General features: G+C 36.0%; 1 protein-coding gene across 4 annotated transcripts in view; it reads right to left on the reverse strand.

Moving 5' to 3' along the window:
- LDB3 (LIM domain binding 3) overlaps nucleotides 1–26562 on the reverse strand; it is a 121802-nt gene that overhangs the window by 4861 nt on the left and 90379 nt on the right. The window contains exons 8-15 of one of the 4 annotated variants that reach the window (XM_083845382.1): nucleotides 23036–23206; nucleotides 21327–21434; nucleotides 16521–16568; nucleotides 13696–13823; nucleotides 7481–7781; nucleotides 6085–6265; nucleotides 3228–3348; nucleotides 1676–1791 (exon numbers count right to left, since the gene is read on the reverse strand). In XM_083845382.1, the coding sequence (XP_083701508.1) occupies nucleotides 1676–1791; nucleotides 3228–3348; nucleotides 6085–6265; nucleotides 7481–7781; nucleotides 13696–13823; nucleotides 16521–16568; nucleotides 21327–21434; nucleotides 23036–23206 (1174 nt within the window). The remainder of the gene's footprint in view (nucleotides 1–1675; nucleotides 1792–3227; nucleotides 3349–6084; nucleotides 6266–7480; nucleotides 7782–13695; nucleotides 13824–16520; nucleotides 16569–21326; nucleotides 21435–23035; nucleotides 23207–26562) is intronic. The other 3 variants (XM_083845383.1, XM_083845384.1, XM_083845385.1) reach the window with 3 other exon arrangements.

The following is a 26562-nucleotide window of genomic DNA, read 5'->3' on the forward strand; positions in this document are numbered from 1 at the left end:
TCAAGCACATGCAGCTGGCTCAGACTTTAAGGCCTGGATTCTGATTCTTGTAATGTACAATTTTACAATTTTTAACAGCTCTGGTTATCTACTATGGCCCCAGGGGTACCACCCTGCCAGGGTACCAACAGATACTCATTCCCCTCAGTACTTTGTCCTGATATTGGTGTTTATGTGATCAAGGAATGAATCATTCAGACAGCTGATAGCACTGAAAACAAATTACTTCTTACCAGGTTCTTTTTCAACTAATAGAATTCACTGCCTGGCTGCATAAGTGCCAGTGTTGACATAAAGCATGTGAAAATGCATGGCTGAGGGCGGGGCAGCCCAGATTTAGATCAGTTTTAACTGCCCTGGAATTGTATGGATATCCACACAGGGCACTGCAACACCACTTGCAAGGTCAGAGTTAACCAGAACCACTTAAGGAAGTCAGTACATCAGAATCTAGGAGCAAGAATAATGACATTGTCCCAAATGCTTATGGCAGGCTTAAGACCTCAGTGATGTGCCACTTCATGTGGAAGGAAAACCATTTGAATGGATATAAGGAAAAGCATATCAGAAAAGGTCACTTGTTTATTTGCATATGACTTTCAGCTGACTGAAACTAAAATTAGCTCCTGCAAAAACAGCTGTGAGAACTGCATTAATGAAACAGATTTCACCTCTGCTAAAAACTGGGTTACTAATTAAATAAATACATAAGGATCCAGTTAAATGAACAAGCAAAAAAGAACAGGAAGTGTTCAGGTAAAGTGTCTTATAAGTGACTAACAGCTGTTAGCTTGTGAAGGAAAATGGCTGTCTTGGTATTGCTTTCTATGTTAGAATTTCAAAGATATTTCCCTATTCACAGAACACCATTGTGCTACTCGCTTCATGTACCCTTGAAAGACCAGTAGCCAGCTTAGCCTAAGATATTTATGAACATTTTTATACTTCCTCCTCTTCAACCTGAATTTTAAAGTTCAACAAATGTTAGAAATTCTCACTTGTGTTGTGGCCAACATACTATTTTTAGCTAATTAGATGTTCTAACTATTACTACCTTAGGAACAATACACTGGGGAGCAGCACAGCTGCATGAGATCTATATGAAAAGTACCATTTATCATATGGCTTTTACTACTTTGTGCGCATTGTGGGAATACGGCCACACTATATAGCTGTATGCACACCACAGACTGAAGAGTGTGACCAACTTCTCTGTTCATTACTGTTCATTTTCTCTAAACAGACTCCTTGTTGCAAGTTTCATCAAGTATTCTGAATGGAATTGTAAACTGTGCTGCTTTGTAAAATTATGGCTATCCTCTTCAGTATGGTTTTAATTTATTCTATATCCTGATTTATATTTATTTGGTAAATACTGGAAAGAATAATAGCAAATAGTGCTATATGTAACTGTACATACAGACTCTCTAAAACTGCATGCTTTATTAAAAAGCACTCACTTGTGATGGTCAAATTTAATAATTCTAATACAAGTTTACAGAGGAGAAGAGAAATGACTCCCATTCCACTCCATCTGCAAGTAAAAAATGAAATTCAATCCCTCTGCATCCTCAGGCATATGTTAGTCATTTCTGCTTCCAGATCTTCTGATGTTACATTCACAATTTATGATAAAAGTATAAAGAAATGAGATAGTATTTGGTATAGAACCTACAGCACAAATGAAGCAGGTATCATGCCAAGTGTGTCCAAGGGCTTCAATGAATTTATCTCCAGCTTCAACAGGAAAATCACAGCCATGGCATTTTGTGCTGAACAAAGCAATATAATCTAAAAACAAACAAACAAAAACAACCAATGAATTTAGAACAAATTCTTTAACATAATCATATTACACCCAAGAGAAATAAAGTTTCCAGTGAATAATTTTTATTATTTTTGCCCAGAGTTTCACACCCCATTCAGTGAACCCCTCCCAAAATGAAATTTTAGAGCTGCTTTTTTCATTATTTAAATACGAATTCAGTGCAACACCCTATGTCAGTACAGAACTACAAGCTGTCATCACAAACACAGAGAACAAGCGTAAAAAGTGCATGAAATTCAAAGTTATGTTTCTCACATTAGTTTTACGTTAGCTTTAATGTATGTGGAAGCTATTTATACGGACAAATATGGTCATACAAAGCACAACCTAATGGCCAGTGAGTGTTAACTTTAAGGGTGCTGTAGAAGCATAGTTTAAGTTTCCATTAGTACATTTATTTCATCTATTTAATGTTGAAATGCTATGCTTTTTCTGCATTAAGAAAGAATGTTATAGAAACCCCATACTGGCTGCTTAATACATTTTTATTTTGAATATCATGTCCAATATGGAATTACCTTGCCTTGGAAAAGAACAGCAAAAACTCAAAAGATATATGGAATTTGTGAGAGTAATTAGAGGCTATGGGAAAACCTCCAACTTTAAAGGGTAGGTACCAAGTCATTCATGTTGTAGGATTTTCATTCTTCACTAAGAGTTACTCTGTTATGTAAAATTTGATTTGCACAACCATAAAGACTGCATCTCCAGAGAGACTAGGCCAGAAGCATGTTAAATGGATAAGGCTGAGCTTACAGTGGGAATACCAGTTTAACCTTTGCCTACTTCCTGACCCTGTCAGACAACTCATTTGCACGGCAAGCTCCAGTTATTAAACGATATTACTCTTTCTATACTTTCGGAAATCCTGACCTTTTCTGATCTTAGTTGGCAAGAAGCAGTACATTTGTACCAGCGCTCAAAAAGCAAAATCTGTACTACCATGTGTTGCACATCTGGGCAGAGCTCTTTTCATGTGTTGATCAATTGTAGGGGGGAGTAGAAGTATTAAACAACTTAGTAGAGAAAATATGGGCAGCAAACCACACATACTGTATTGAAGCACTACCAGAAGAGTTTCTCGCCCCTGTAATAGGTAGCTTTCTGGTGAATAGAATCTACCTGGCAAGGTACGGGGACAGGAGCAAAAGTGGAGGGAGAGAAATGAAAGGTAAGGTGCTCTGGAATGTAGAGGCAAAAAGACCAGCACTCTGCCAGTCTATCATAAAGTGGAGAAAAATACCAAGAAGGAAACATTCGTATACGCAGACAGTGGAAGCAAGATCCATTCTGGATGGGTAGCTGGTTTTATTTTATTCAGCAATTGCTTTATTCGTCTGTTGCTTCCATACAACATAAAGCACATGATTACTAAGCAGAAGCGTCCCGTTCGCCATACCTTTCTCACAGTATGGCTCTCCATCTTCCATGTGAAAGAGGCTATTCCCAAAAGGCTTCTTACAAGCAGCACAGACAAAGCAACTTGTGTGCCAAGTCTGTCTTAGGGCATGCATCACTTCCTGTAAAACAAACGAAAATCTCCAGCAGAATAGCATGCACTGCAACTACCTACTGAAGAACAAATACAAGGCAGAGATGTTCTAAATGTTTAACTTCTATATCAGCCAGTTTCTCTCCTCAAAAGAAATTACTGTGACAGAAACTGAGTTCCTTTGGGAAGAGAGAGGAAATTGGACTGCAAACTTTCTAGAGCAATGTATTTGCCAAAAAGAAACAACATAGTTCAGCCAGCTGTTTGTATCAACATGCCTAGTTGCTGTAGCAGGAAATATTTTGCACAAAGATTTGATTTTTTTTTTCTCCGTTGCTCTAACATTATGAACTCTTCGATACAAGAGTGTGATTTGTTAATTAAGTTTTAAAGGACAATTTTATCTCTAAGACCAAGAAATGCATGCAAGTGATAGGTGATTTAAGTCTGATGTTTTCAAAGCAACTTAGATTATGTACTTAATTCTTCAAGACTCTCACAAGAACTCTTTAGAAACTAATGTGAAAATGAAAATAAAAGTTCTTAGATTTTAATTTATGTGATTAGTCTAAAAGAGTCCGTATATGTGTTCCTAGGCCATGTGTTCATCACAAAAAAAAGCAAAATCCCCGCAACTGACATTCTCTACAGAAAAAAAGCTTGATTGCGTACAGGTCACAGTTTTTAAACATTTTTACACATGCTTGTGATGGACCATACTCTGTGTAATTGGAAACACTGTAAAGCAACTGTAAATCTCTTGTCACCAAAATGGGATGTCCTTAGACTCCCACCATGCTCAATTGCTTCTTCCTCCCCTACACAGATACCACGCTCATGAACAAGTATTTATGTGACTAAACCATGGAACAGACCTTTCTTTCTCAGGCTACCTTAACCCTTAACAGTTCTTTAGTTGTGTGCACAGCCACACAAAAGTTAATCCAACACCAAGAAATGGATAACACGGGATAGGAATAAATGATTGGAAGCAATGCAAGGGTTTAACAACTTCTGGCATGAATATCAGCTTACAGTATTCATGAACGTAAGTTACCCAAATTCGTATGTTCACCTGAACTCATGGAGAGAGTCATCAGCCAGACTCTGACAAACCTCCTTTTTAGTCCTATCTATATAATATGCATCTTGAGCAGAAAAAAAAAGATTTTATCAGTTTCTTTTTTCCATCCAGTACAGAGCAATCTGTATTCATTTTTATGTTGTCATACAGAAGTCCTGCAAGTCCAAAAGCTGTTGTACTGCGCTCTGATGCATAGTTACCTGCTAATTTGTCAATTGTACTTGTGCCCAAGAGTATGCTTGACAGTGCATCTCTGTCCAGATGTCAGAGGACCAGATGCTCAACTGGAGTAATTCTATTTAGCTTTGTTAACTTCAGTGAAACATTGATTTAAAGCAGCTGAGAATCTACATCTAATTTTATGTTGCTTCTGATTAAATATGTAGATTCTGATTCTCTTTTGAGCAATTTTAAATCTCCATTGACTAAGACAGAAGGGACTGAAATCTATTTCCATGCTTTCAATCCAGTGAATAGGCAAAATTGTCTAATTTATGTTTACCATACATCTCATTAGAGAATCACCATTGAGATTCATTAACCTCTGTTACTGTTTGCAAAACAGTTATCACTGATAAATAGGTTTGGATCCATTTATGAACCTCACTGAGCTAAGAAGCAAAAAACAGATTGAGAAATCTTATTAATATAAATAGAGGCAGCTGGCATCTTTGCTATTTTCCTGATGAAAATCCATAATGGGGAACTGATTTGTGCCAGCATTAATTAGATAAGTTAAGTCAGTACTCTGCTGTAAAATTACTCCTACTGCTGCAGCAAACAAGACTTGGTTGGAGCCAGAGCTTCACCATAAATGTCTAAGACTGCCATTCCTAATTGGCAGTTGCAGAGAAAAGCAAAAGCATCTACTCTGTCAATACCACTATTTAGACAGATATCAAAAGATTACAGCTAAGCAGTAAATACCGGTGTGATACTTCTTGCTTCCTCATTTAAGAGAATCTTATCATATATTCACTATAACTCCATGCATAAACATACTGTTAAAAGTATCTTGTGGTAGTCCAGCCTCATTACCATCTGCAGTATGTGTAGAGCATATTTAGTTGCATCTAGGCATGAGTATATTAAGAAAAAAAGAGGCATCTATTTTTGCCTTTCTGGAATTCAGATCTTTTTATTTACTCTTTATTTTCTTAATTAGAAGAGGTCAGCAGAATCCCTCTCAGCAGCTGTGTTGTTAGCTAACAGTGAGGTGCAGCAAGAGCAATTGGCCTCTTCAAGATTCTTGACTTCTCCATGGAGCTTTAGACTAAGTCTTGTATAAAAACTTCCCTGTTCAAGTCCCTCTGACATAAAAATAAGGAAAAGATAGATAAGAGAACAAGTCCCTCTGACATAAAAATAAGGAAAAGATAGATAAGAGAAATATGCTGTGTGTTCAATAGCAAAGAACAATCCAGAAAGTGTTATGTATTTACACCTGAGAGATGGTAATTGGATTACACATTCTAAGAGTTGAATAAAGTACAGAAATATCCCTGATTTTGGATACATAAAATTTGTTATAAAATATGTTTTTCATTCTGAAATTATCAACAGCCTAGGAAATTATTATCCAAAAGGGAAATAATTAAATATCTGCATTCATTGTCTACAGTCTAAATTATTTCTATTTTCAGTGAACCATGTAGCTGGAGAAATGGTTCTCTTGCTTACCCCCATGATCTTGGTGTGGCACCTGGCACAGGTTGGTGCAAAGAACTGCTCATAACAGCGCTCACAGTACACACTATTCTGCTCTTCCACAAAGCACATATCAGCCAAGGAAGTCTTGCAGTAAGCACAGTTAAATTCTTCTGGGTGCCAAGAGCGACCCATGGCGACCAAGAAAGGACCCCTGTAAACAAACATGATTTGTATTGCAAAGGTATTGAGTGATACTGATTACAAACCCATTTTGCTAGATACTGCATCCATGTATAAGAAGCAATGAAAAACTACGAAGGCACATATTTAAAAGAAAACCTGACCAGAAATGGTACTTCTCACAATTATTACTAAAATACTTTGCCAACTGGTTAAAATATTTCATTATTGTTTAGACATGTATATTACATTTATAAACAACTGTTGGAAAAGTAGTCAATTGTTTTTGTATCTGCAAAGCTGTAAGTGATCTTTGTGACCAGCTGCAAAGACAACAGGAAAAGACCAATGTATGTAAGACAGAAGATTAAGCTACTATTTGTAAGTATGAAAAGGTAGGCAAATTTCCAAACCTACCCACCTACACCTCACAAGAGCTCCTGTCTCCTGCCTTCTTTTCATGTCAGAGACTGCTGCATCCTGCATGTACTAGAAGTGTCAGTACTATCAGATGACAACTTGCTGTTTTATTATATGGAAGACAAGTTGGTTTTGGTGATTTACTCTCAATTGTAATTAGGTGTAGCTATCAGGATTTCATTCTTTTATTACTGGAGACTTTTTATTTCAGAATATATAAAAGGTGACAAGCAGCAGTTCCACATCACAAAACTAGCTCCTTTTTTAGTGGGTAAGACTGCATTAAACATGGTTTACTGCAAGTTGCTTAGCAGTCCACAGGGTAACACTGGGCACTAGTCCAGCAGAATGAATTGGGAGAGAAGGGAGAAGCATGCTATGAATCACTGGTAATAAAGTGTAGGCATTATCTTCCTCCAGACACAAAAGCACCAATTACATTTGGCTGCTGTTCCAAAATGATGTCTCATTCCTTTTCTCTCTACCATGCTCCCCTTGCCCCCCAACTCTCTCAACATAGTGGTATGTACCTCCTTCAAGGAGTACTGTAGGGACCAGTAATTTGTTTAAAAAACAAACAGTGAATTGCCACAGCATCTGTGAAACAAACAATTAGCATGTATAACTTTGCAGTGATAAAAAGTGAACCACACAATAGCTAAATGAGTTCTGGAAATGTTAAATTAATGAAGCAGACAACAGACATCCCTGCTGGGTAATTTAACTGAGTCTTAGGCTCTGGTACTATATATTAACATACAATAACCAGTCTCCCTGTGATATTTTCTTTTCTGCTTCATCCCTCTCCAAAACCTCATGACCTTACCGAATTATGCTGTTACAATGCCCACAAAGAGGAGTTCGGCTGCTGGCTGGAAAACGCTCAGCCCTCTGAATTGTTCCCCGGGCTATTGCAGGAGCCTGGGAAGAAGCTGAAACTGGAGATGGGTAAGCAGAAGTTGAGGCAGGAGATGGTACTGGAGCACCCCTTGGTAGGATGTTCTTTGTGACGGTGGTGGTAGTTTTTCCAGGTGAAAATTTCTGGGAAAAGGAGTCATCCGTTACCCAGGGAGGACGGCTTGCAGGCTCAGTGTTGGCAGGGGTGTAGGAATGAACTGGTGCTGGTGCTGTTTTAAGTATGCCAAAAGAAACCAAGAAGTATTTTAAAGTCTTCTCTTCTGATAGCAAAACAATAACCAAATGATCAGATGACGATTAATTATGGTCTGTCCTATTATCATTCATTAATTCTGGACCGAAGCCAAAGATTTCAGCACAATCACTGGCTTTTAATCCATGTGCATTACAGAAATGTTTGCCTACTGGCTTTTACAGATTTTATGGAAACCATTTTCAAAGATCTCTCTTCATTTTCTAATAGGAATGGATATGAGAATTTTGTGATAATTTAGAAGGCTGCTGCGTAGTCTGTTTAAGACAGGTTTAAAATTGAAAGAGCAGATCACGTAATGAAGTTTTGGACAGAATTCCCCATAATTTCAATACGAAGTTATGCTGAAATTTTGATCTCATTATATGCATTAAAATGCAGTCTTTTCCACAGATGTCACTATTATTTATCATTTGTAGAAAGTTATACTCGTATTTTCGGAAGAAAAATAGGCTCACACGAAGCACAAAGATCGAGAGCACTGGAAGCAACAGTGAGGGAGCGAATTCAGCTCACATGACCAGCAAGACAAAGGCAGCGGCACTTAGAAGAAGGCCAGGCTTGTGGTTATAACCGATCTCAGTTCTGTTCTTGGCTCTGCCACAGATTTCCTGTATAACTTTGAGCAAAGTGTAGTATCTCTGTGCCTCAGTTCCCATGTATAAAATAGAAATATACTTCCTTTCTTCCACCCTTCGACTATCAGATAAAATCTTCAGCGCAGAGACTGCCTCTGTGTTTGCATGTACCAGGCTTTATTCTTGGGTGGAGCTTTATCACATAAAAATAAGCAGAAGCTAGAGCCTGTACATACTGAGTTTTCCCTTTGCCCTTGCTCTTTTCAAAAGATCAGATCTAGCATTGTGTAGGACTGAAGTTACTGCCTGAGAAACTGCCTCACTTTGCCAAGTACACGAGCACTAAAAGCAGTTTTTCCTTTGCAAAGAAAACAAGTGAAGGATTGTCAGTCTGAGGAGGAACAGAAGCTTGGAGAATTGAAGTGTTTTGCCCAAATCAGAGCATGTGGATTTGGGAACAGAAGCCAGGTCTCCTGCACAGTAAATCACAGTGCCAATACAAAATTTATAATTTTAAGGGGCTTGCAGGTTAAAAGCTTTTCTGAGCAAGAAAAGGTTTCAGAATGCAGACAGATCTCTCTGGACAAAAAAGTGGTGATAAGATTATGTTCTACTTAACACTCCTCCGTTAGTTCACACTCTACCACATAGAATAACATGAGCTGATTATTGGCATGCTTGGAGTAGATATATATGAATCTACTGGGATCACCCTAGTGATCTCTCATTTTATTCTTTTTATTGAGTTCACAGTTGAATATAATGCACCTTCTTGATAAAACTTTATTATACTACAGCATCAACAATTTTTCTGTTTCATAAAACTGTATCCCACCTTAGCCTGAGGCTTCTTTTTTCACTTGGGAATGGTAAACAGTATTTAAAGATTTCAGAACAGAGAGTTTATATCCAATCTCTTTAAACCCTGGGGCTGTTGCTATTTATGTACTATGGTATTAAGCTAGGCAAAATTATAAGGCAATATTTCATCTCTAATTGGTGAGTTCAAAAGGCTCCTACCTATGAGGCTCTGTAATTAAATAAGGTGACTTCTAGCTCACTCAGTTTTGTGAAAGGATTCTCCCTCCCCCAAGAGCCAATTCTTGTTCATGCAAAGTAAGACACTGTATACCACAGAGGGCCTAACAAAATGGTCAGATATTCAAAACCAGAGATCCAGAAGTGAATGCAGGCCAGGTGCCATTTTTATGTCTTTTTTGTTGTTGTTTAATGATTGTCTTTAGTAAGTTCAGGTTACAACCTCACAGTTTTCCACTTTTTCATCCTACAATTCATAATATCAATGTTCTGTTTGACTTTTCCCCGTTTGTTTATTCCAACCATTGTAGACAGCATATGATTTATCTGGGTTCAGGTTAATCTAGACTCCTTTGAAGGATAAACACTAGGAATGGGTCTTTGTCTTTCATTCTCTCTACCTCCATCTATTTCTTTTACACTACTTTTTCCACTTGCCACTGTAAAAGGAAAGCAACATATTTTTTTTTTCCCAGTTGCTGAAAGAAGATGCCAAGGGAATTATTGAAAAATGACAAATATTGGGCATTTGCAACTGCTCTGATTTCTCCATAGTTAACTAACTTTTCAGCCATTATCATTTAATTTTAAAGGGTGGATTTATTACCACATTTTCTCCATGTGAACAGGCTGGAATCATTTTAAAATAGTTTCACTGCAATACATTAGAACTGTTTTACTAACTATGAGATTTTAGCTATTGTTATTAAAAGAGAATTATTATCTTACTATATCTCTAATCTGTTATGAACAGTTTTTTTCTTAGTAGCTACTGCCATATAAATTCACCTTGCATGTTTATGTATTTCTGAAGTCTTCCAACATATATGCAGCAGATAAGAGGTGCTCTTTGCTGCTAACAAGCACTAACATTCAGTATATCAGAGAACAGCTTCTCAGAATACCAGTATTCCATCAGCTGACCCTTAACTGTTCAAGAGTGAATACTTTAAATAATTCAGTAACTCAAACGCTATCACCTGGTTTCTTTGAGCCCTCAGATTCTCTCATAGTAGGAGAGAAACAATAGGACTATTGTTATCCTGGAAGAATTGTAGAAGAGGTCTCTTAACAGCCATAGGAAAAAGCTGATTCCTTGCTACTGAGGAATTTGGAATTCTTCTCATCAGCTCTTAATTTACTGTCAATGGATATTTTCCTTCCAGAAAAAAAAATTCCAAAGATTCACATAGTAACATAAAGATTTGGATAGTCCCAAATGCTTTAGTTTGACGTACTACACTGCTCAGAATATATGAAAGCACTATTGTTGTCTGGGGGAAGTACAAGCTGGAAGATGCAAGTACTTTCTGCCATCTAGTGGCCCACGTTCAGAAAATAAATTATGTGCCTGTTAATAACATGTTATGAAATTTGTGGGACAGAGAAGGGTAAAGATCTCCCTATAGGAACAAAAATGAAAAGATTTTTAGCAGCAGAAAGTTTCCAGCAGAATTAGCTTAGTCAAAGTGTTACTCTCTCCTCGCTTTATAGGGTAGACTTAATGATATACTTCCATCTGAGCAAGAAACTCAGCAATGCAGTTTCTTTTTGAGATCATTTTCAGTGTAAACAAGATTTAGTTCCCTTATATCTCAATCTGAGCCATATTAAAATAGTCTTGTAGACCTTCTTAGTGACTAATTTGGGTTTCTGGATATTGTACACATGGGGCTATTGATAAGTGTTTTAATCTTCAAGTTGCTGGCCTGGAATATTAAGGGAAGTAAGGCATTTCATTCCCATTAATACTGAGGGCTACCATAAGGGAATCCCTTTGCTAAATTTTTCACTGCAAATCCTTATAGTTATATCCGTTATTTCAGCCTTTTCTCACAGTGGTTTTAAACAGAAATCTAAAAAAATATTTGCTAAAGTGAGAGTGCAGTTAGTACAAAGGCCCGAGATTGGAAGAAAAAGGTGGATTTTGTGGTCTCATATGTCATCCTTTGAGAATAATTGGTCTTCTCAGAACAAGGTTGCATTTTACACTGCAGGAGAATTTATATGCATTGACAAAATTGGATGAGGAAATTTTTAACAGCCTTCATGGTTCTAATCTGTCAGTCACAGGAAACATAGGAAACACTTTTTACTCTATTTCTTCCCAAGCAGCAAGTTTGTGGTTGCTCAGAACTGCAGCTGTCTTTTAGAAACAGCTCACGTTCCGAAACCAGTTTCAAGTGCTGCTATGCTAAATGTATAACACTTGAAAAAGGTACCAAACAAAAAACCAATATCCTATAAAATCCCTGTTACCTCATGTGTCTGTCACTTTGGGGTTTAATTTTAAAGGTGTTTTAGAATCCCTTACTGTACATCTCAAATTTCTCATTACAACTTCCTTTTGGGGGGGGGGTAGCACAGAGGGAGGTGCCCGTCTTTGCTCCCTGGTCACTGATGGCAGGACACACAGGAGTGGCACCGAGCTGCACCAGGGAAGGCTCAGGCTGGACATGAGGAAAAATTTCTTTACTGTGACCGTGGTCAAACACACTAAGAGGCTTCCCAACAAGGTGTTTGATGTTTGAAGCATTTGGACAATACCCTCAGTAATTTAACTTTTGGTTAGCCCTGAGATGGTCAGGCAATTGGACTAGATGATCTTTGTGGGTACCTTCCAACTGAACTACTCTATTTTATTCTAAACTTCTAAAAAATACAGAGAGATTTACTGTTTCTTTCTCTGGCAACTCTTTACTGTTATTTGCATTTGTAATTTATCACATTACGTATTACTCTGAATTTTCTCTTGTCTTCTGGAATACATTACATCTTTGTTGTGCCTTCAAAATAAGAATTTCCCACATGCAGGCAGACAATACATACATTTGAAATGCGTTCACTGTATACATAGTAACACAGAACATAGTTTCCATACTGTGCATTTTAAGCCATCATTGTGAGGCAGTGGGGCTCAAAACCAGCGATATAAGGTATTGCAAAGAAGATGCCCATCACATTGGAAAGTAAAAACATTGCCTCTTATTCCAAGTCAAATTCAACAGTCAGCTTCTTCCTTAATAGATATACCTTCTAATTTATTTCTGTGGCAGGTTTGTGTAAACCAGTTTACACTTCCCCCCAAATAAGTGTGTGATTTGATATTAATCAGTTTATTTAGGAGATACTTGGACATGCCACAGTTTGCTCTGAGCCATCTTACTGAAGTAAATCCTCTGTTCTCATCTTTCCTTCTTTTGCACCACAGAAATAATAACATTTGGCTTCAGTGAGAACAGTATATGCTGACACACCTAACCAAAATCAAATGAGGAAAAAAGTGAAGATTATTGACTCTGTGACCCCTAAATAGCTTGTTAAAGCTCCGAACTGGCCTTTTTCCACCTTTTTATATCAAATACAAAGATAAATCAACCTGTTTTATATCTAAGTAAAATTTTAACATTTTTAAAATTTAACAGTTTAATTTCAGTAGGTCCAGATACAAAGCACTACAGAAAAAAAAACAGTTTAAGATTGTTAGAATTGTTGGCCTTTTCATATTTACTTGACTGTCAAAATATAAATCAACTTTTTAGTTCTCTTGCTAAGGTCAGAACAAACTTAATTTGAAACAGAACAGCATTTAGACTTATATTGTTGCCTCATGTAATTTGTTCATTTTCAAGGTTCACATTTTGGTCATCAATGGTTTTGGAAGTTCACTCCATTTGTAACACATTAATTCAACTGGGATTTAAATAACATCAAGGAGCATATTTTCCGCACAAATGAATAATCAAACATATTCCTCCAGTAATTGAATCTGTGGGAAATGGAAGCATAAGTATTTTAACAGGTCATTCTTTATTCCAAATATAAGCCTGAATTTTAGAGGTTCAATATATGGCCTTATCTATTTTGCAAATAGCCTACTTCACTTACTTCATCTCCTTCCTGACATATACATTCTCCAGATAGTTTATCAATTCTGAAGTGCCCTGGGATTCCTGAAAGGGTGCGCTAGGCTATTTTACAAATGCATTTCTTTGGAAAAGTTGGGTCACATATAGTTCTTAGAGACTTTTCCCTTGCTTTTCTTCTTCTTCCTTCTCCATTTCACATTTTCCACTCTAAAGCATAATACAATGTAATCCTTGATCTGAAGCTGAAGCAAATCTAACAATCCAGCAGCATTTGATTCCATCTATATAAATCTTTTTAGATGTGTGCGTGTCCTATTGCAAAAATTCACATATTCTTTTCCTAAAAGAAATGTACATACATTTCAGTACTCCTAAGTCTCCTTACCTGACTGGTAGACAGAGGGCTTTATGCTGGCAGTAGTGATAACTCTTGGTTTTGAAGCAGCAGAAGCAGCAGGACTTTCACCATAGCTTGCAGAAACAGGCACTGGTGTATATGACTGGGTTGTGTTTCTAAAAGCAAAATGAAGGTATGAGCAACTTCATATATAAACAGCAGAAGTTACTGATTAGGAAATCAAGAGATCTGGAAGCTTCCACAGCATGCCAAAGGTATCGTCCTTGAGAGCTACAGAGAGAATACTTTGAGATTCATTAATCATTGCTAGGAAAGGCTTGGACAATTCTTCAGAAAGAAAAACTAGCTGGATAAGGGTTTTAAATAATGCCAAGTTGTTCTTGTCACAGAAGACAGCTTACTGAAGGAATAAGACAAATGTATTGAAGACATTCTCAGTTTAAGAATTGATCGGACGTCAGGAACACGCACAAAAAGTTTTGGTTTTCTGGCCCTTTACAAACCAACAAGCCTGTTCTTGTCCAAGATAAATCAATGGGGGATTTCTCATTGACTTAAAAAGATTGCTCAGAAGCACTATTTATGGAATTTAATTACTAACTACTGGTTATATATGCATAGTACTCACTTCAAAAAGATTAGAATGCTCTTTTAAAAGAAGAATTCTGAAACTTTTCCATTTTCAGACTGAGATTAATTTATGTTAATTTTTCTAATGCTTGGATTCAGCTAACTGAAAAGCACATGATATGCAATACTGTGATGTGATTTCTGCATTCCTTGACTAAAAACCTTTGCTCGGGGTTCCAAACACCAATAAGGAATCATTTTTCTCCACTTTATGGCTCAAATAGCGATTCTGATTATATTAGCACATAGAAGTAAATGCCTCTTCTATTTGCTTGTTACTTAGGATGGCTCTATTTCATGATTCTATTTATAATAATTTTGATTCACAGACTGCTAAAAGAGCATAACAAACAAAGCAAGCAAGAGAGAATGCAATAACGAAGTACACGGAAAAGGCAACAGATAGATACTGAGATCCCTGCAGTAACAGAAACCATTCAGTGTTTAACATCTTTTATACTTACCCTCGTAACATAGCTTTACTCTTTTTCCTTTCCGTTTCACTGTCTCAATAAGCTAGATACCTATTTATTTGTGCTGAGATTTCAGCATTTATTTCTATAGCATCTTTGGCTGTAAGAGACAGTTCGCAAGCAGAAGAAGAGAAGAAATGTCCTGCTTTGCAAGATCAATGATTAATCTTTGCTTGTACTTTCTCTGACAATGGAAACAGATTCAGTCTGGAGAGCATGTTATAATTTTTACCTGTGACAAAACCAGCAAATTCCTTCCAGTAACGGTTAAAAAATCTTACGAACATAAAATTTTGATTTGATTTTTAAATAACAAAACTATCCTGAAAACACAATTTTTTTCTGCTCTGACAGTGCTTATACTACAGATCTAGTATGCTGAGCGTTGCTGCCTCAAGCTGATTTATTTTGCTTATTTATTTAGACCTAGACACATTGCTATTGCTATAATGATGATAGCTAGTTATTTCTATACCTAGTTGAGGACTTAAGGCTGGATTTGGGCCCATTTGGGCCCAACAGGCTCTCCAAGATAAACTATTTCACTGATTTTGTATTTACTGTAAATTCTGTTGTGCACTGTGCCATGATTTTGTAACAACCAAAGCACAGTAAGATTTTTTACTTTCCATTCAGAACATCTACTTCCTATTAATCCCTCCATATCTATAATGCATAAGAACAGACTGTACTTGGGGTCACTGGACAGAGAATCATTCCTCTCACTGTAGCACAGAGAGGAAGAGTGATACTTCATATACACTGACTTGATACATGTCTATTAAAATGCCTTTAGCTAAACATGCAGTATCTAAAGATTTTTCCTTGTTTAAAAATCTATTGTTCAAGGTAAACTAGACAGAAAACCAGTAAAAAAAAAAACCACATACTTACCTTTACAGGATCAGAGATCAATATTTACTATGTGGATTAAAAGATTTGAATCATGTGGGTTGTACAGCCTTAATCTGAAAATGGCACACAATCAGGAAAGCCTGCTTCCAGGGGTGCAGGGCCATTGGTGTAAAGACTCATTTCAACATCTTTTAACGCACAAAACACAAAGAAGTTCTGAGCCAGGTTAGTGATACTTAGACTGCCATGAAGAAAAATGTTTTGTTTTTTGTTTTTAAAGCTAATAGCATGATAAAACCATGCTACCAGATTTCCTCGTATGTGTAGGGAAAATAAGTTGAAAAGACAAAAACAATACCAAAAAGAATTGTATTCTTAGTATCAAATTCATGACAAAATTAGAAGCCAACTACTGAAATATTTTACAAATATATGATGCATATTAAATATAGTAAGGAAGATAAAAAGGTTTGTCAGAGAAATAAAGTGTTATACTACATCATTAAGGGTTTTAGTGAAGTTAAAAGATTTATCAGAATTTTGCTGAAGAAAAGGAAATAGCGTATCATTATAAAAAAAAGAAAAAGGGGAAAAAAAGAGAAAAAGAATGAAGAAGAAAAAGAAAAAAGATGTCCCAAGTGTCAAAGATGCTCTTATGTAACAGGAAGCAATGGCATATAAAAAGCAGTGAAAGCACCTTTACTGAATTTATCTGTAGCAGCCAATGGCATGTGACAGGCAATGAATTAAATACTGGCTCTGAAAACTATTAGTTGTAAGAAAGTAAATATTTCTAGGCAGATTTTCATGTTAATACTTCACTAGATGCCTATTAGCAGCAATAAACTGTTAAGTGCTTTCAAGGTAGAGTAGCTGCACAAAACATTTTTATACCTCTTCTTTGACTGGTAGCTGATGGAGGTGGAAGAATGCCGGTTGAAACTAAAATGAGACAAAAGTTGTATTTGAAAAGAATATACCAAGAAAATTGGGATATCTTGTCCTATAGTGAATTTCTTCATGAATAGGAGCTACTCTTAGTAAATGCTATAGTAAACAACATGTACATATTTATAATGATATAAGATCAGTATTACATTACATTTTGCTTAACTTGATCAGGGAATCATAGTGAAACCTCAACAAGGGTAACAAGTAAATGAGCTGAGTATATTGCTCCATAAGCTGCTGTCATCCAGTTTTGTTTACTTTTTAGTTATGGAATTCTAATTCAACCACTGAGTCTTTGACATTCACCATCAATTTGTATCATCACAGAAAATTAAGTATAAGTTTCTTTTTGTCGGTATCACAAGCTTAATTTATGCATAAGCAAAACTTGAATGAATGAATGTTCAATGTTCAGCTAAGTTTCCTAGAGAGTTATGGGTCAACAAGGATAAACCCCGCAGAAAGGACAAGCAGAAAATAGTTGAAATGGCAGCATCAAGCTATCACAATCAATTTCTCCATTGCAGTACCATTCTACTGTTTATGTGTTGATCATAGCTCTGGGCGAACAGGTAGATTTTTTTCCTTGGAGAAACTGTATCATTACAGAACAAATGATTCATTTATGTAAATACAAGTACTTAAGACTTTGCACAACATGTGATCTGAGAAACAAGAGGGTTCAGAATGAACATGCGCCCTGTCTAAATGCAGAGCAGTGCAGAGCTGTGTGGCAGCAACCACATCACACAGGAACACAGGCCCCATTTGCCAAAAATAACAGTAGGACCCCATCAGGTACCAGTTATTTTCCTCCATTTTGGAGAAGAGTTTTTCTTCCCTTTACCACAGACACAGTGCTTGGATTCAGACTCTAGAATCACAAGAGCTACCCCTTTTTTTTTTTGAACCATAATCCTGACTCTCCATTGCTTCTCCTGCTTTTATATTCCCAGAGTGCTGGTCTCACTGGTTGCCCTGCTTTTACCCTCCCAATGGCATCACCAAGCACATAAAGAGCTTTGTGGCTTAGTTAAAAGACTCCTGCTGTGCTTTCTTCTTTGTAAGCAAGATTCTAAGTGGAAAGGATTAACATTGCAGGTTTAAAAGTAAGGGAAATGCGATCAGTTAAAGATTAATGACTACAAACATCCTTCTTCAAGAAGATTATGAAGATTTTACCCACGTTAGTTGTTATGTGTACATACAGCCTTGCTCAAAAAAGCAAAAGTAAGAAATAGATAAAACCGACCTAACAAGCTTTAAAAAAGATTAAAATAGCTAAGGACATTGATCAAGAAATCCTCCTGCATTTTCTTGATAGATGTTTTCTAAGGTATCTGAAGGAAGAAAAAACAAACTACGGGATCAGTGGTGGGACAGCCTTAGACTCATTCTCCCTGAACATATTTTACAAGACAGGTATACTGTTGTAAATAAGATTATCCATATAATTTTAGTTCAAAATAAAATATGAACTACAGTAATGCTCCAATGGTATATGTCAAGGTGAAACCAGACTTTTAAATCTGTATTTTTTCATGCTAATGCATTGCTTGATTTCTAAATGAAAACTATCAGATGCTCAACAATTTGAACTATAAATTAATTTAGAAACACCTTTTAGGCCCTTAGTTAGACCACACTAGCTATAATATGTGGCAGTTTTAAAAATAAACAAACATGAAACTAGTGCACAAAGATAAAGAACAAATTTCAGCTGCAACATAACTTTCCAACAGAATGCAAATTTGCATCTTGTACCTGATTGTCAGGGAAGCAATTTTTAACAAGTCTTACAAGTTTCTGATTTGCCTTTATGTCCTAAGGCTTGTTGCATTACTGAACTACCCGGAAAGATATTACCTAAGAGAATAATATATACCTGCTGATAACAATGCCGTTGTATAACAAAGTGTATGTCAGCATGATACCTCTGTCATCCACTGGCAAGTAAGATTTTAGGGCACTGGAATACAAAGCTGATTGCTGTAGATTTTCTCTCTCTGACTTAGGTAATTGCTGCCTATGAGCAGTAGCTTTTAGTAGTCTGATTAAAACATTGCTCTCTGAAGTGGACACCTGTTTTTCATAGATTCTCAGGGGCTTTCAGGTTGCGAAGGACCTCAGGAGGTCTCTCATCCAAGCTCTTGCTCAAAGCAATGCCAGCTCTGAGGTCAGACCAGGTTGCTCAAGGTTTTATCCAGTGTGGTCTCGAAAACCTTCAAAAATGGAGACCTCTCTGCCTCTCTGTACAACCTGTTGCCCTGCTCGACTTGAAGGGTGGCTTAAGGTTTTCTCCTTAGCCAGTCAGAATCTCTTTTCAGTTTGCAATCATTGCCTCCTATCCTCCCACAGGAAACCACTGCAAAGGGCCTGGCTCTGTCCTTGTAATATTGATACGTAACTAGAAATGAATTAATAATTATAAATGATTTTATAGCTTCAAGGCCTCACATTGCTTCCCTTTGCTGAATGAAAGGCATGTGAAATTAAAGTGGAATGGATAATTCTGAATGAAGCAATAGCGTTATACTTGCTTTAATTTATTAGTTGTTATAGTTAGAAATATGTTCTCTCATTCAAGATATTTAGGTACTTATAGGGTACTTAGACAGAAATTATCCATGGATAATACTTTTTTTTTTCACTGAAGTGTAAAAAAAACCTCTCTAATCTAGGGTGTGCAATAAAATAAACTTTATTGCAGTTTTACTGATGGATCCCTGAAAGTGATATACGCAATAAACGCATCTGTGATTTTATCTTTCTGGATTGCTACAAAGTTGTTCAGTACGTAAAATTTTTTCATTATCTAATAATTATTCTTAAAAGAGCTAGAGCCTTTTACGAAGTTAACACTAATCTCAAAGAAATTACTGCAGAAATAAGAAGTACTACATGCTGTATTACTACATGCAGGCTACTACGTGAGACCTATTAACTAGCTCTTTTGTATAATTCTCACTGAAGTTAGTAGAACACAAAGGAAATCTCTCGTGCAGATATGTAAAAATACACATATCATATCAAGATTTATATGGGTCCTAAGATATAGGCTGATGAAATAAATAGATGTCCACTGACTGGCCAAAATAGTCAACTTGAATTTGATTTCATGTTCTCACTGATGGATACATTTCAGTCCTTAGCTTGGAGAAATACTAAAACTGAGTCTCTTCTGGAGCTCAGAAAAAAATAAATGGATTTTGCACACCAGTGTTATAAACAAGCTTAAATACACACAGTTATTATTATTGTTGCTTAATAAGTATGGGTCTTTTTTTGGTTATTAGAGACTTGTAACAGACTCCTAGAAGAGCTACATAGGACCCTATTCTCATAAAGCTATGCAATCATTCCAACTGACTGAAAAAGATTTGTTAGTTAAACAAACATCAGATAATATAATACCAATGACATTTAAGAGCCTAATACATTTAAGAGCCTAATCTGAGCACAGAACTGAGCAAAAAGACAGTGTAAGAGTTACTTCTGAAATGTACTGAGCACTCGTAATTCGAAAATTAGGTCCTCTCACAGTATTTTAAGATGGATACCCACAAATAATGAATTACCTACATAACTAATCTCTTGGGAATTTTGCAAGTTCATACATAAAACTAGATGTCACTGGCAGTAAAAACCCTTGCAAGACCTGTTCCATTCTGTCCTTCCATTCTGGGTAACATTCTTGGTGACGTTCACCAAATTCATGATGTAATCAAAACTGAAGATATGACTATTGTACTTCCACTCAAATATATGGCATTGCATCAACAGTTAGTTTTATTTCTTATCTTTTAGCAGCTTCATACGGGGAATTATAGAAACAAAAAACCATGCTTACATCCTAAAACTCACAACTCTCCTGATCTTCTGTTCTGTAGCTATTTCATTTTTGCTTCGGTTTCAGTGATGTGAGGCCAACCAAAATGCTTTCAAGTAACAGTGCTTAGTGCTTAACTGCTGTTTTTTATGATACTCTTGAATAAGATTATTTTACCGCTAATGTGTAGCCTTCAAACCTATATGCTTTGTTCATTTCAAGCAACACCTTTGGGTGATTCCTAACTACATTTTGTTTTAAGGTAAAAAAGACTTGGGATAATAACCATTTTGAATGTATTGCTGACTCACTCTTTCATTATTTGTGAAGACTCTATTCAAATAATGAACCTTAAAATCTACTGCTTTTTCCTCTGTTAGTCTTGATAAAGTGTTAATGAAAGCTAAGAAAAAGCTTAGCAGTGGGACAGTACAGCAGCATTCTTTATTGTGATAGATCCTATCTTTGTCTATCAGTAGTCTTTCATTAGCCACAACTAAGACTGTAATAAAAGGAGATCTGTGGTCCTTTGAAAGTGCATCAGATGCTTAAACTATGATCCTGTGTTTTGACCGCGAGGGGGGAAAAAAAAAGTCTGTCATGCCTGCCTGGCTTCACTGAGGCTTGATGCGTATTTTCATTTTAAGATGGCAAAACCAGGACAAACTAACCAACTGAAATACCTTTGATCTAAAAAGATGTTTTGGTTACATATCCTAAGACTAAACCCTAGGTGTTTACTAGCTGGGTTTTAATGTGAATGATCAAGCAAGAAGGCTATTCCTTTAAACACATAAGGCTTTTCAATATTCTTCACAAAACCAATCTCTTAAGAAGCAGAATACCTTAAATTTGAGAAAGTAATACAGAACCAAAACAAATTAATTAAAAAGAAACAGAAAAGAGCTTTGTAGGTATACCTAGACTGAGATGAGATAGCAGATGAAATAGTGGAAGCTGCTAATGACATGTTCTTGGACCCAAGGAAAGGCTTAGGTTGTGAAAGAGAGCTGGGGGCTGCAAGCACTCTGCAGAAGACACAGTAAAAGCATGAAAGCATGTACAAAATAATTTCACAGGGACAAAAATCACGATATCAGAACCAAGATTTGTCGGAGTTCAGGTACAAGAGGACTGCTGTATAGTCACCAGGAACCGGTTTTCTGTAGTGTACATCTGCAGACTTACAGAACAGCACAACCAAGCAACATCCCTACAGAACACAAGACAAAATGCACACATAATGTAAAAAATCTTAAAAACAGAATGTATTGAAAACTAAAACAGACAATATTTCAGGACAGGACTTTTGCCAACAATACATATTTTTACCTGCAAGATCTGAGGATGTTTGAGTCTGAATTCAAGCTAAACATTTTAATATGAAAGCAATACCAGATAAAAGATTCTCCTTAAAAGTTATTGGCATTATTAGTTGAGTAGAGGCATTTGTTTTTGAGGAGTGTATTAGATAATTCATTTTTTTCATGTTACAGTTTCAACAACAGGATAAAATTGCTTAAGCCATATCATTATTTCAGGTGACATGCCTTTCAGCACAGTTCCGAATTACAGTATAATACCTTATTCAAACCTCTTTTGCTGGCTGGATGATTGGTTTTCTTGCACTGGAATAAAAACACTGGAATCCAGTAGGTGATGATTTGGAAAAAAATGACTAAAGTGAAAAACTAAGTAGTTGGTATACGTATATAATTTAAGTGAAATAGAAAAAATTAAACAAGAAATAGAGCTAAGAACGCTTCCAAATCTATTTACAGAATTCTAAGATATGGCAGACTACATCTTAGATCTCACTTATTTAAAGTAGTTTGTATTACTGATTATGTGTTTTTCCTTGGATTTTTTAAAGCATGATAAAATATAAACATTTTAGGAATATTAATGTAGCAAAACCCAAAGAATGAATAATATACAGCAAAAATTCACTCCTACTATCCCCAAAACTACTGTAATGTGACAGCAGCATAAATCCCATCTATTTCTTCACAGACTGAGTCTTATCGCTTCTGATATACCACTCCTAGAAACTCACATTAGCTCTATAACTGAATTGCATTAGAAAAAAAAACGTAGATCAAACTATTAGAGATGAATTGACTTAATACTCAGTGCACTCGATCATAAGATGTGTGGTTTTACTGGTCACTGTGCATCCTGTTCTACTGACATCTGCTACAATATGATAAGCTCAATCACATCAGTAAATTACTTTTATTATTTTATTTTTTTTTGGATCTTCCACTTCATGTCGTACTTTAGAAACACTATTAAGACAAGCTGTGAGATGTTGTTTTGGTTTTATTACAAGCAGTGAAAAAACACTTTTGGTTTTAACCCCAAACTTTTTTTTTTGAAAATGTAAACTATATACCAGACAATGCTATTTTTTAAAAAAATATATTTTTAGGACAGTTTTATTTTGCAAGTTCTTTGCAAACATGAATGTACTTTAAAATAAGAAAAAAAAACCACAACAAAATACATAAAAGCATATAAAAAGGCTACAGCATGTACATACAACATTCTTAAGTTTAGAATGTGTATGCAGCATTTCCAGAGCCATACAGGGGTACATCTGCGAAAGGAAAAAGCAACGAAGCGTTACCTTTGGAAGGAGGATGAGAAAGACTCTTGCACTACTGAGGTGGGAGTGGTTGCTGGCGGTGTCATCAGACTGGCTGTATTTTGAGCAGCAGTAGCAGGCTGATGTGCTGAAGCATGTGGTGCAGGAGCAGAGGCAGAGCTGGTAGACACCGGAGCATGCTCAACAGGGATACTAATTAGAGTTAAATTAAATAAAACAAGAAGCATCTTAAAAAGGTGCATATTTAAATGTAGAGCATGAAACCTATGTTTGCACCTGAATCTGCAAACATAGTAGCAGGCTGTGTTACTGAGAGAAAAGCACAATGGGGGGAGGGGGGGGCGTGATAAAAAAGACATTTGTTAGGCCTTTTCATATGAGCAGTTAAGACTGTAATGCAGTTTTTGGTCCTGACTGAAATTTATCCCAGATCTGATACAACACTGAAGTCCTCTTCCCACCGAAGCCAGCAATAGGGAGCGTGGCGTGCAGTACTTCAATAGTTGTATAGACTCTGTCACAAACTCTTTGAGTTAGGATAAATTTCACATGATATTTACTGCAGGAGCTGAAGTTTACATTGAAGAGTAAACCTCCAAATTAGATGAAGAAAAGCAGTTTAAGGGATATTATTACAGTTTTGTAGCAGCAGGTTTCCTGCAGGTTCTTAAAGTCTAGAGATACAGCACACTTTTGTGCTGACTTCAGTCAGTTTTCTGCCATATAGGTATTGGAAAGATGTGTTTAAGAGTCCACCGATCGTTAGCTCATCTCTGCCCTAAATTCACCCCATGTTATGCTGGCCAACCTATCAAGTGATAAGACAACTCACCTTTTTATACATAAGAAAAGTATGTTATGAAAAAAAAAGTAGCATAACATTTTACTATCTTAGGTTTAAAACCACTTGGGTGATGAGCATGAGTTATCCTTGGGGTCCTCTTGTGGCACAGATAAAATAAACATTTATACTTCTCTGTTATCTTTGATTGCAAAATAGATTTAAATGAACAAAGTCTAGTCTTGTATCCTGTGGTCATTTTGCTAACATCTTGCACTGCTTGCTATGTGAGTGTGCAGTGCTCGTTAACATATTTTAGCCTAACACCGTCACTCAGATTGGAAAGTATTATTCATCTGTTACAAACAGACAAATTGGGTAAGTTGATCCATTAAACAACCTTGAAAGATAACTTAGAGTTAAAAATTGAAACAATCTTTTGTGAGGTTCAGTTTGTCTTCCACTAGCTCTTCTTAACATCTAATGAAAAAAAAATATATATTTTGATGGATTTACAAGATTCTAGGTCTTTGCTGATTGTGTCAATGAATTGGATATTAACAAAAGGAGAGTAATATGTACATTCATTATTTACTTGTCAATAAAACAAATAAAAATCACTATGTCATTTAAAAGTTCTCGGTGGGGGAGTGGGGAGTTCTGTCTTTCAGCCATTCTGTCTAATATTTTCTTTTGCTTCTCTCAGAAACCGATCTTACAAGTTGCACTCCTCAGGAGCTAGAATGAGTGTTTAGTACTTCAGAATTCAGGATACCCCTTGCTCTTCAAGGGACTGTCCCATTTCCCCTGTCCTCCTCTCATACGACACCTTGTTCTGTGGGTCTGGTAGTCTAAGTGATGGCGTCTCTTATTTCAGCTAAGTATTTTACTGTTTGATTAGCTGAAATGGAAGCATCTTTGCTACATCCACTGATTAAACATAGCAAGTGGACTTTTGAAAATACTCATCTTGTTTGCAATTCTGGATTTCAAATCATTATGTGAAAAACTTTTGCACCACTTTTGCAAAAGTTTGTTCATTATAATCTGCATTTAAATTCAAGATTAACTCTCCCTCTTGATGCATTTGCATTATGTTGTAAATTTTTCCACTCCATTAATACTGCATCAATTAGATAGCTATGTAGCAAAGTAGCTGTATCTTACACATCACAGCTATAGATCATGGGCTAGTCTATTACTGAGTTTTAAGGTAAAGGAATACTCGCACAATTCCCCCCCCAGCAACAGCAGGCGCTGGAATTTTCACATTACATGATGTTGACTCAAAATTTTGTATTTACACATCTTTGATTGAGCAAACATGAAAGGACAAACTGTACATTATTATATTCCATTTTATAATGGATTTTCATGCATGTCCTAAAAACAAACAATGATTACACCTATTTTGTCTATTTCCACTGAAATGAAAATTGCTACAGATATCAAAAGAATCAAAACTTCATACCTTAAATAGAAGAAAATAGTGAGGTTACTTATATGTGTAACAATCTCCAAAATGTTAACCAAAACACATACTCATTGATACATACTAAAGAAAAAAAAAAAAGAGGAAAGAGGAGAATGTACGTAGACATGGACCTGTATGGAGACAGATGTCAACTGGACAAACACATATGAACTAAATGCAAATATACTGAAATACCTTAAAAAATTTAAGAGAAATAGAAAGAAATTTTATCTTACATGCTGTAATAGATTTTTAATGCGAGTAAAATGTTAGAGGCTTGGTCACATTCCTGCAGGGCAGAACACACTAACTGTTCAACAGAAAAAGGAAGTAGAATAGATATAAATGAAATATATAAAAACCTTAAAACTCAGGGTGATTTTACTACATATGTGTACAGTTGGTAACTAATTCTCTTTTTATAGAACGAATTCAGACTAACTTGACTGTTTTTAACTGACCCACTATGAATTTTAAATAGATATTTTATGCAGATATTCAAATATTTTTTCCCCGAATTGCCTCCTTTCTAGAACTTCAATTTATTGTTATTATTATTTTTTAAGTTATTCAGGTGTGGAAGAATTTTGAGTTTGTAAACGTGAATGCTGTTTATAAAAAAGTCATCTATTTTAACAGCTTCATTAAGTTTTCTATTTTAAACAGGTATTCTGTACACTTTTAATCTTTACAGTATTTTGCATTTTAAGGAAAATCAAAGGAAATGTATCTTCTGAAACATCTCTGTATTTGTAACAAACATAAAATGCACGATGTGAGTAAGTTAAGTGGATGAACACAAACACATACTCAACTGATTTTCACTCATGGAAAGTAACACCGATCAGTAGAGGTTAAGAGGATAATAATGGTTAACAACCATAATGAGGAAACAGAGCAACAAATGCACTCAAACATTAAAAATAAACTGCAGATGACTCTTCGTGATCTCAGTAGAATCTTAAATTATGAGACTTTCTGTCCAAATAACAATTGAATAGATTATTACAGCTGCACTTAGTCTCCTTTATATAATGCATGAAGTCCTTTTTGTTTCAAGTCATCCAACAGATCTCTTGTATAAAATTGAAAATATATGGGACAAAATCAAAATGAATAGGCAAAACTTATCTGTTTTACATTAGCATTTTTAGAATGAAGTGCTGGAGAAGATATTTAGAGAAAGACTGTGGAAGAATTTTGCATTTGAATATGGGAATGCTTGTAGAAATACAGTGAATAGTATCAGCTGCTGCTTTTCTGCAGAAGGTGCTTAATGGCTCTAGCCTGTAT

The sequence above is a fragment of the Anser anser genome, assembly GCF_964211835.1.
Source record: "Anser anser genome assembly, chromosome: 7".
Taxonomy (NCBI): domain Eukaryota; kingdom Metazoa; phylum Chordata; class Aves; order Anseriformes; family Anatidae; genus Anser; species Anser anser.